Source organism: Mytilus californianus, unplaced genomic scaffold (genome assembly GCF_021869535.1).
Source record: "Mytilus californianus isolate M0D057914Y unplaced genomic scaffold, xbMytCali1.0.p SCAF_2, whole genome shotgun sequence".
Lineage (NCBI taxonomy): Eukaryota > Metazoa > Mollusca > Bivalvia > Mytilida > Mytilidae > Mytilus > Mytilus californianus.
This window is the reverse complement of record NW_026262668.1, coordinates 63,393,027-63,405,459: the sequence shown is the minus strand read 5'-3', so window position 1 is coordinate 63,405,459 and position 12,433 is coordinate 63,393,027. Positions and strand designations below refer to the sequence as shown.

The 12,433-nt window shown below is 33.0% G+C and overlaps 1 protein-coding gene across 4 annotated transcripts in view; it reads left to right on the top strand.

The window, feature by feature from the left end:
- Window positions 1–1,822: 1,822 nt before the first annotated feature.
- The window catches only part of LOC127730213 (myomegalin-like), a 100,401-nt gene continuing 89,790 nt past the window's right edge, over window positions 1,823–12,433 (top strand). For all 4 annotated transcript variants that reach the window (XM_052238497.1, XM_052238496.1, XM_052238499.1 and 1 more), the window contains exon 1: window positions 1,823–1,956. In XM_052238497.1, the coding sequence (XP_052094457.1) occupies window positions 1,904–1,956 (53 nt within the window). In that variant the 5' untranslated portion in view covers window positions 1,823–1,903. The remainder of the gene's footprint in view (window positions 1,957–12,433) is intronic.

The window sequence follows — 12,433 nt, the reverse complement described above, 5'->3', positions numbered from 1 at the left end:
TATCATTAGTTTCATTTGTCTGACTTAATAATTCCAAAAAAAATTAATAACATTATAGAATCCGCGATACCAGCTCTGTTTCAGCCTATGTTTTAACACCTACAGTGGACTGCACTACAAATGAGACGCACACAAGCAGTATAGGTTCGTGGTATTTTATAAAATCATACATCAACAACTGGCAATTTATCCAAACGATCTTTCTATAATTACATCAGAGTGTTGCAGAACAAGACAACATATATAAACTGTACACATGATGGTTGCGTACAAATGGAAAATAATGCTGAAAAGAGCCATACATAGATACTGGTCAAATATATGGAAAGAGGAATGCCGAGTCAACAAAAACAACGATTAAATACCTGTAAATCCTAGAAAACCCTACTGAAAACTCACACAATATTTGGAAATCAATAAAAAAAAAATAGAACAAGATTCGAAAAGCAGAGGTCAAAAGAAGACTAATAACTGTAACATACATGCTCCAATCTTCTTAAGCAAAATTTAGCAAAAACCAAACCTCTGGAATATGTGAACTCTGCAGCAAAGCCGACTAATATATTAGACATTTCTGCTGGAATTTGAATCTCTGGAAAGTGTGAAACAAAAACACATGAACAAACTTCTATCTATAAGCGTACTGAATGGGAGAGGTGGTAAAGCTAATTGTAAAAAGGACGAGAGGCTTCAAATCATAATGGAGTGTTCAATATTGTCAGCAACTAAACTATCTCATTTAACAGCAGATGATCTTAATGTAGACATAGAAAAACCGGCATTCCCAAAATGTTTGTCATCGGCTGCATAAGAAAAACAGCGATATTAATCAGAGGCTATATTGAAACTGTTGTAACATCTAAGTGCTTTTCTTCGAGACTTTCAACAATGTGACTTTACATTTAAATAGCACCAATATTACTGTATCCTATAGCAATAGTACAACTAATGCCTATGTCTATTTTCATGTTTGGCCTTTTATAGTCGAGTATACGGTATGGTTTTTTCTCATTATTGAAGGCCTTACGGCTGTTGACTAAAGTGCTTCCATCCACTTCATTTGAAATTTGGTTAATAGTTGTCTCATTGGCAATCATATCACATCTCCTTATTGTTATATTAGATACTAACACAATGCATATGCACAATAGGAAAGATCATCGGGACCAAGCAGTCTGCATGGAATGTCAATCTAAAGTAAACGGCTCCCAACTATAAATGATAGCTGCTCACATCTACGCTTGCATTTCATTATATGCTTAGACCTTGGCAGGGGTCACCATTTTCCCCCTTTCACGACATATATTACATTAATATTTTAGATTTGGTTATCTTGTCATAAGCTGATAGTTTAAAGATTATTTAAAGTCTAGTATTCTTAAATTTATAGTTACAACTTTAAATGATGTTAATAGCACACAAATTTAAATATTTGCTTTAAAATTCACAGTTCTCATCCGTTGAATCACACATATTTAAAACTTGTAAATCGTAGTATCCCTTCACACTATGTAAATATCCTTGTAAATATTTGAACATTTAAGTCGGTTAAACCTCTATCGCAAGTGGGAGTGCTCCGATATATAACTGAGGAACATACCTGTACATAACAGAACTCACAGATCTAGGTTACATCGTCACGCGTAAAACTGATTTTTATAAGTCAGATACCTCATTTTGGATCCTTTTTTTTAAATTTTTTTTTTACATCTTTAGTGTTTCTCTTCTATTTGGAATTCGATATTTATAATACTTGCAAAAAGAAGTCTTTCTTATCCTCGCTATTTTCGCTTTCACATTGAAGCGCATGCGCCTATGAATTTGTTCAAGATGGCGGACTTTACAAAAATTTGAGTTTTGACAAATGGAACAAACAAACAATTCTCATATAGATTGACAAATTATGGATTCAACATGTGCTTATGATCCAACCTTGCTAGTGGATTTAGAAGGAAGGTGAACAGATAAACATCCTTTACATCTTGAACTTTTTTGTGATTGGTGATCTCCCTGACACAATGACAATGTCAATGTTTTGTCTTTTGAATAATATGAGACAGATGTTGATCAGGTTTTCGGTACATTAATGTAAAATGATGATTTACAGACAGTGTTTACGTTTTATTTTGGTTTACCGAAATTTTGCAGAATTTTGGCCATTTGACTTACACAATTACAACTAAACTTGGTTTGATTTATGCCCAAATAGTGAAATACACCCAAATTATCTCGAGTTGTTTGTTTATGAAGGAGTTGTAGGGGTAAATGTCGTCAACATGCATGTACATGTACCTATTAACTGATCTGAATTTTGTTGGTCACACTAAGTAAAGCAAGTAAGAGCTCGCCCAAGATTTTTCAATACCCGCCAGAGTCATACAATAACCTGGGAGTTCAGCATATCATCGCCATATGACTTTACCACTAACGTTCCTTGCCATGAAACTTCTGATGTCTTTAACATGTTAAATGCAAGATAAAATTTAACCACTGCTAAACCAAGGCTTCCAAAACGGTCATATATTCTGGACATTTGTATAATGTCCGGTAAAAGTCCGGCTGGGCAAAGCATGAAACGGTCATCTACTTTTTAGTTTTCAAGGCTTTGTTAAGAGACGGTCATTTTTACATAATTCGCGATCTTTTTGACCCAACCTTTTGCCTTAACAGCCACACATTTCCGGTCATAAAAGTGACATGATCATTAAGTATTATCAAAACAACCCCTACTTTAATACCTTCTCATTTTAATCAAGGCTAATTAGTTATCGAACAGCTGAAATTTACCTGTTCAGGTGACAGGTAAACTATTTTGAACCGGACATTGATCGGTCTATACAAAGTTATTTTCTTACATCTCAGCAGTTTGCATCTAATTAATTTAGTCAAAAAGATTTAAATTATCAGAAATACGCTTACAAATATGATTTGAGGAAAAAATGAAAAATCGTCATTAACCACGTTGTTTGAACAAGAGACATGTCTCTGTTTGAACTAGTACACATGTGCGCAGGTGTGAAATTTAATATGCATCCCAGTAATTTCTTCAAAAAATGCTGAAATTGTCATTGATACCTTTATCTCACGTTTATTTCGAATATTTTCTTGAAGAAATAACGTAGAAAGAGCTACGTACACTCATTTATGCTTTGCAAACGTACACGGAATTTACGTATCCGTCTCTGGTCCATGTTTTACCATTGTCAGGATAACATCCGGTTTAAGATTTAAAAACAAAACTGAAGTTTTTGACGTTATTTTGCACAAATAAAGAGTCTAAGGCAGATATAAGTACGCTTATGTTGCACACTTCGAATGATGCACTGCCAATTTAACAGTTTACGTCAGAACTTCGAATTTGAATCAAAGAAAGTTTAAGGTGGTACCCAACACCTTCACTAAAATTAATTTGGCTCGTTTAATTTTCATAAAATTTTGACAAAGTATTTACTTTGACCCTTTGACAAAAATATAAAAATTTCAAAAAATTTGAACCAACCAATTTATCAGAAAAATTAGACTGGTTATATAGCAGTTTGACAAACACTAACTTTGATCATTCAGAAGCTTAATATTCCCTTAACAATACAACGTAATTAAAACGTTAAGCTGATTTTTACAGAGTTATCTCCCTGTAGTGTTAGGTACCACCTTAATATCGTTTTTTTTTTTAATATCAATAATTGGGATGGCCAACTCGGCAACTGAATACCATAATTACCTTTTGTTTATTTAGTCTTAAGGGATTAAAATCGGGATAATACATGTATACATATAAAATGTCCGGCTGGCTAAAAATAATTTTGGAAGCCCTGTGCTAAACTGCAAATTCAAAATTTTTCATGAATAGGAAGTTTGATAATTTGCTCTCTATTGAATGATTTACAGCTATCAAAACATCATTTTGACAATCCTTTGACAAAATGTTTGATTGAAAGGTAACAAATTTGCTACTTATCAGGGTTTCAGCTTTGATTTTGACGGCTTTAGTCACTTTTGCGCGAGATGAAAAACAACCTTTTTTTGGGGTAAAAGCAGTGGACCAAAGATATGTATTACTACATGTAGCTATACGTCTTTGAAGGACTTAGGCATGCTCAGGCAGTTATTGCATAATTTGATAGATGTGGTGCTTAAATATGAAGATTATAATAAGATTTAATAAGGATCTGGATTTCTAGTTTATAATTTCACTTCAGTTATTTTCAGGGGACATAAATATTCCTGATCAACTAAAGTTGGGTTCCTTTTTAGCTGACCTGGCCCAAAGGGCCAAGTGAGCTTTTCTCATCACTTGGCGTCCGTCGTCCGTTAACTTTTACAAAAATCTTCTCTTCTGAAACCACTGGGCCAAATTTAACCAAACTTGGCCACAATCATCATTGGGATTTTTAGTTTAAAAATGTGTCCGGTGACCCGGCCAACCAACCAAGATGGCCACCATGGCTAAAACTAGATTATAGTGGTAAAATGTAGATTTTGGCTTATATCTCTGAAACCAAAGCATTTAGAGCAAATCTGACATGGGGGTAAAATTGTTTATCAGGTCAAGATCTATCTGCTCTGAAATTTTCAGATGAATGGGACAACTTGTTATTGGGTTGCTGCCCCTGAATTGGTAATTTTAAGGAAATTTTGCCGTTTTTGGTTATTACATGTATCTTGAATATTATTATAGATAGAGATAAACTGTAAACAGCAATAATGTTCTGCAAAGTAAGATCTACAAATAAGTCATCATGACCAAAATTGTCAGTCGACCCCTTTAGGAGTTATTGCCCTTTATAGTCAATTTTAACAATTTTTGTAAATTTTTGTAATCTTTTACAAAAATCTTCTTCTCTGAAACTACTGAGACAAATTTAACCATACTTGGCCATAATCATTATTTGGGTATTTAGTTTAAAAAATTTGGCCAATGACCCCGCCTTCCAACCTTCATGGCCGACATGGTTCAAAATAGAACATAGGGGTAAAATGCAGTTTTTGGTTTATATCTCTGAAACTAAAGCATTTAGAGCAAATCTGTGGGTGGCAAAAATGTTCATCAGATTTAGATTTATCTGCCCTGAAATTTTCAGACGAATCCGACAACCTGTTGTTGGGTTGCTGCCCCTGAGTTAGTAATTTAAAAGAAATTTTGCAGTTTTTTGTTATTATGTTAAATATCATTATAATTTCTAATATCTAATACTATAATTATGATTTTAACCTTATTTTACATGATTTCCAAAGCATCAGTAAAAAGAGGTGAGCGACACAGGCTCTTGAGAGCTTCTAGTTTTTTAAACCAGGAATTACAGCATAAATGAACCTGTATACATGTATAAACAACTTATTTCACTGCATAATCATTACCCTTGTAAAAACAATTAAATTGATATTTGGAATTCATTTCTATAAACTTGGAACCAAGGATTTGTACACATCTTTGTTGGAACGATTCTAATGACTGTATATTGTAAATTTCACGTTTTTGATTTTAAACGAAATGAAAACGGGAAGTGACTGCAGGAGGATAATAAATTCCGAATGAGTACGGATTCATCTATGGATTGGTTCATTTTAAACAAAAGGCAGGAAATGATCATATTTCTAAATCAAGTTGCTTAGTAAGAAATATATTTGTCTCCTGCGTTTATTTTGATACTAAATGATTTTGTATTTTACTTTTTAATGTCTAATTAATAAGAATACTTTCACGCATGCGCAGTACGTAGTAAGGAAGCACTTGTTTGACTGGTGGAAATATTTCTGAACGTTTTGAATAAAGTTCTTTCTCTTTAATCTAAATCGTTGAAAGTTTTTGATGAAAAGTTATATGAAATATGATGAAAATTCGTTCATATGACGAAACTACGACAAATGTACTGCAAATAGTGATCGATCGAGAAATATTGAAATTAAAATGCAAACTGGCTGCGGGGAAAAACATTTTGTTCAAATGACGAAACTGTAATAAACGAACTGCAAATTGTGGTCGTTTGAGAAATATTGAAATTGAAATGCTGACTGACCGGTTTTACAGGGAAAAATCATTATTAGGGTTAATAATTCATGAGTTTTATTAATTAATGGATTAGTGACCCATCAAATGGCGATAAACGGATTACCTGTAATCACAACTTATAACACCTGTGGTATACATTAATTAGATGAGGGTCATAAACTTGTCAAAAACATGAAGAATTATAGTATTTTCATGCGAAAATATTTTTACACTTTTCAAATTTAAGTGACGAAATTGATTTGAAAACCTTTTTCGTAAATGACGAAAATGTCTAGCACTGGCAAAATAACTGCTTATCCTGATTATTGTACCCAAGAAAGGTTGAACCAATCAAAGCTTGACATATAATTTTATGTTAGGATTTATAAAATTTGTTGTTTGCAAATATCAGTTAACTTGTATGTTTATTAATAAGGCGAAAGTGCATGAATTTGAAAGTTGTCTACGACAATGGAGTGAGAAACCTAACCCCTACTTATTTTAGGGTTCAAAGGTCAAGGTAACAGCAGCTATTGATTTACTGGCAAAATTTGGGTTTCTGATGTTATTTTTTGAACCATAATATACAGTATATCCAACTTTTAGCAAACTTGGTTCAATAATGCCCCATTGAGTGACAAATACTCTTACTGTTTTTTTGGATCAATAGATTGAATGTTAAGGTCACTGCAGTTATGCATATGCTGGGTTGATTTTGGTCTCCAGTATATACATGTAAAATGTACATGTACCACTATTATGCTAAAATAACTTCAACAACATGACAGAAAATTGCATTCTGGTTTTTTTTTGGGGTTGGTGGGGGGATTTTTGGTAAAACATTTTAAAGAAGCATTTATATCACATAATTTCTTGATTACACCAATAGGAACATGTTATTTCCCATATATTTGTAGGTATGATTACCGAAAAAAGGCGAAATATATGATATTATGAAAAGTAAATCAAACATGCACCAAAAACCTTCAGGATGCTCATTAGGTAGCACCTGACTCATATTAGTTCTAGTTTCAATTGTTTAATGTAAACACTATTTATTCAGAAAAGAATTGTCTATACATTAAATGTTGACTCAGATTAACATCCAGTCTCAAATTACTGTCCCTTCCTCAAATCTGAGTTCAATTTGAAGTCATGATAAAGTAAGATTCCTAATTGAAAGCCAAGTCTGATATAGTTTCATTGGTGGCCTTCGGCTGTTTTCTGCTCTTTGGTCGGTGTCTCTCTGATGCTTTCCCCGTTTCCATTCTCAATTGTATCATATCATTATCTAAGTCCCTTTTAATTCTCATCAACAACATCTTTATGTTCGTATTTCAATTACATCATACATTGTAATAGATACAAACACAAGTTAAAATATAAACTCAATAGGAATGATAACCAGCCTCACAACTGTTCAAAAGAATTCACTTGTGACAAATTAAGAAGACTTATATTTAATATATTCAATTAGAACTACAGTTATGTCTAATAATTTCAACAACCAGTTAATGTTATCAATTTTGCTTTTTGCTGACTTTTTAGGAGTTTACAATATGAAAAAAATAGGAATTAAAAAGTATCTAAAGTATGCAGTCAGTCTGCACCAAAATCTTTCCCAGCTACATGTACCGGTACCAGTCCAAAGACTAATATTCCGATTTTTGTCGAGCCTGCGACTTTTGTCGCAGAAAGCTCGACATAGGGATAGTGATCCGGCAGCGGCAGCGTTAGCTAACTTCTTAAAAGCTTTATATTTTAGAAGCTAGAAGACATGGATGCTTCATACATTTTTTGTACTTTACATATAGATGCCTTATGTGACAAAGTTTCCATCTGTCGTATGTCCATTGTCCTTGACCTCATTTTCATGGTTCAGTGACTACTTGAAAAAAAAAGTCAACATTTTTTGTCGAGCCTGCGACTTTTGTCGCAGAAAGCTCGACATAGGGATAGTGATCCGGCGGCGGCGGCGTTAGCTAACTTCTTAAAAGCTTTATATTTTAGAAGATGGAAGACCTGGATGCTTCATACTTTGTATATGGATGCCTCATGTTACGAAGTTTCCGTCAGTCACATGTCCAATGTCCTTGACCTCATTTTCATGGTTCAGTGACTACTTGAAAAAAAAGTTCAGATTTTTTGTAATGTTAAATTCTCTCTTATTATAAGTAATAGGATAACTATATTTGGTATGTGTGTACCTTGCAAGGTCCTCATGCCCGTCAGACAGTTTTCACTTGACCTCGACTTCATTTCATGGATCAGTGAACAAGGTTAAGTTTTCGTGGTCAAGTCCATATCTCAGATACTATAAGCAATAGGTCTAGTATATTCGGTGTATGGAAGGACTGTAAGGTGTACATGTCCAACTGGCAGGTGTCATCTGACCTTGACCTCATTTTCATGGTTCAGTGGTTATAGTTAAGTTTTTGTGTTTTGGTCTGTTTTTCTTATACTGTATGCAATAGGTCTACTATATTTGGTGTATGGAATGATTGTAAGGTGTACATGTCTAGCTGGCAGGTGTCATTTGACCTTGACCTCATTTTCATGGTTCAGTGGTCAAAGTTAAGTTTTTGAGTTTTGGTCTTTTTTTCTAATACTGCATGCAATAGGTCAGCTATATTTGGTGTATGGAATGATTGTAAGGTGTACATGTCTAGCTGGCAGGTGTCATCTTACCTTGACCTCATTTTCATGGTTCAGTGGTCAAAGTTAAGTTTTTGAGTTTTGGTCTTTTTTTCTAATACTATATGCAATAGTTCAACTATATTTGGTGTATGGAAATATTTTATGATCTATATGTCAGTCACGCAGGTTTTATTTGACCTTGACCTCATTTTCAAGGTTCATTGCTCAGTGTTAAGTTTTTGTGTTTTCGTCTGTTTTTCTTAAACTATAAGCAATAGGTCAACTATATTTGTTGTATGGAAGAATTGTTAGCTGTACATGCCTGCCTAGCATGGTTCATCTGACCTTGACCTCATTTTCATGGTTCATTGGTCAATGTTTAGTTTACTTGGTTAATGTTAAGTTTATGTGACAGTTGTAATAAAGCTTTATATTTAGGACTATCAACATAATATCAATGATTAGTAAAGAAGGCGAGACATTTCAGCGTGTGCACTCTTGTTGTAATGTTAATTTCTTTGTTATTATGAGTAATAGGATAACTATATTTAGTATGTGCGTACTTCAAGGTCCTCATGCCTGTCAGACAATTTTCATTTGACCTCGACCTCATTTCATGGATCAGTGAACAAGGTTAAGTTTTCGTGGTCAAGTCCATATATCAGATACTATAAGCAGTAGGTCTACTATATTTGGTATATGGAATGATTGTAAGTTGACATGTCCAACTGGTAGGTGTCATCTGACCTTGACTTAATTTTCATGGTTCGGTGGTCAAAGTTAAGTTTTTGAGTTTTGGTCTTTTTTTCTAATACTATATGCAATAGGTCAACTATAAATGGTGTATGGAAATATTTTATGATGTACATGTCAGTCTCACAGGTTTTATTTGACCTTGACCTCATTTTCACGGTTCATTTCTCAGTGTAAAGTTTTTGTGTTTTGGTCTGTTTTTCTTCAACTGTAAGCATTAGACCAACTTTATTTGATGTATGGAAGGATTGTAAGGTGTATATGTCTGCCTGGCAGGTATCATCTGACCTTGACCTCATTTTCATGGTTCATTGGTCAATGTTAAGTTTTTATGGTTAAGTTTGTTTCTTAGATACTATAAGCAATAGGTCAACTATATTTAATTTCTAAATTGATTGTAAAGTGTACATGTCTGTCTGGCATGGTTCATCTGACCTTGACCTCATTTTCATGGTTCATTGGTCAATGTTAAGTTTTCTTGTTTAAGACTGTTTCTTAGAAACAATAAGCAATAGGTCAACTATGTTTGGTTTATTGAATGATTGTAAGGTGTACATGTATTTCTCGTTTGGTTTATCTGACCTTGACCTCATTTTCTTGGATCATGTTAAGTTTAAGTGTTACTTGTAGTAAAGCTTTGTATTGAGGACTATCAACATAAAATCAATGGTTAGTAAAGAAGGCGAGACATTTCAGCGTGTGCACTCTTGTTTTCTTTATAAGTGTTAAAACAAAATTATGTAAATACTTACCAGTCTGTAATCTGTATAAAGTTTATCTAGTTTGGGGCATCGGACTAGTGGCTAACGGTACAGACTGTGGAATATCATCACCTCTAGAACCATATTTGTAATTATTCATCTTTATAAACTGAATCATGCAAAAGTTTTAAAGTTAAATAATTCCCCCAACCTACCCATGTTTAATTGAAATAAATATATAGTAATATGACTGGATTGTCTGTTAAAAGAACATTGAAATTTCAATTGACCAGTATTTGACCGGGGCGGTAAATACCACTGGTAGTTACTGGAGGTGGATTACGACCCAAACTTGATGATACCCTAGTATAATAATGTTTATCACAAGACTATGCTACATGCATGTACAATACTATAACGGCATAACACACAACTAAACCAATTTTCATAGGCATATATATACATGTTGTGGTTTACAAATATTTTTAACTTAACAAAGTTTTGTACAATCAATAGTTTTTGCAATTTTCAATATCATGTATATTAGTATTCCCATATAGCATTCAGATTTTCTAATGTATTGCTATTTAATGACAACATTTACCAATTTTTTAGTGTTTTTGTATATTACATTGTATCTTGAAGACTACAATATATAGATAGACACTTTAAATACCAAAAATGCTTAGCTAGACTGTAGACACAATCTACAAATAAGTCTGAATAGTTGAAATCATAAGTCGACTCTTTATTGGAGTTCCTGCTCTTTAATGATCAATGCTTTTTTTTCCCCGCTTTTGCCTATTATCTTGAAAACTATAGATAAGATACACACTTTAATGGCAGAAATACTCAGAGAGAGAAGATCTATCAATAAGTTTGATTTTGCTTAAATCCTTAGTAAACACTTGTCCTTACATGACAATTTTTGTTTTACCCTTTCTGGTGATTTGGGTAAAAACTAAAGATAGAGAGAAGTACAGGTAGCCATTTGAACACAACTTATCAAGTCAAAATAGTACATCTAATCTATATAATACAAAAGGAACAAAGGAGTAGGTCCGGTAAGGGCCGATTTTGGCCTCAAAATTCAGGTTCATCTAATGAAATATTTTGGACACTTTTTAAACACTTAAGTGTCTACTTCAGTCGATTCAATTAGTTTATGTGAAAGATTTGTACTGATTTAGTCATTTAAGACGCTCAAGTTCAAGCTTAAATATGAAAAATCTATCAAATATGCCATAATATGTGAATTTTCAGATGGTTTTTGTCAAAAATGAAAGTGGCCGCATCCGTGTTCATTCTCAACCTTTATATATGTTATGCAATATTATCAAATACAACTTAAATTTGAATATTAAGAATGAACACAAATGCGGCCACTTCCATTTCAGACGGAAACCGTCTAAAAATTAACCAAAATGCTAAAATTTCGAAGATTTCAGTAATTTAGCATGACTTAATGATGCTAGTACCCGATACATGTGCATTGTATTGTCAAAAACAGCCCATATTTATGTAACAGAAGTATTCTTCTTTCCAATAAATAGCTAAAAATTTACATTTTAACAATTTTGTAAAACTGCTATATTTTGGGGCCAAAAAGGGGTCTTACTGGGCCTACTCCTTTGCAGAACTTTCAGGAAAATGTTTGGCCCTACTTGAAGGAGATAAAGTTGAGATTCTGCAGGTTATTTTGCATTATAATTGCATGTGAACTCTTACTTTTGGACATAAACCTTTTTTGTGTTTATTTACACATGCATTTTGTATGATTTTTTGAAAATTAAATTCTCCAAACCATAGAATTTTCTAGAACTCACAATTTTCATACTGGGTACTTTATTAGATGTAAAGATGTATCAAGTTGTGTTTTACTGTTGTTAAAATCATCAATAGTTACTGAATTTAACAAATTCAGGTTTTTTTTATACCTTATATTATTAGTGTTGTCTCTGTTTGTATCACCCAGTTTGACAAATATTATAGAATGATGGAAAAATGACATTTTCATTCTACCAATGTTATTTGATGCAATCTGATGATACAATGTAGTTGTTTGAATCATGAGAATATTTGTAAACTGGTAAATTCTTTTAATCTGGACAGCAAAATTAAAGAATGATTTTGCTGTTTCCAAATATACATGTATACATGTCTATTTATTTTAAAGTTTCCTTCATGAGGGTATGGATATTTTTTATTTAAGAAAGAATGGCATAAGTTTGATAGACTAGAGAATAGTGGGGTGTTGAAATATAAAGAATAGAGAATTATGGAGGGAAAAAAAATATAGAAAAATACAGAAATGGATACCCCATCCAGACCCAGCTCCTTCAATTCCACTATT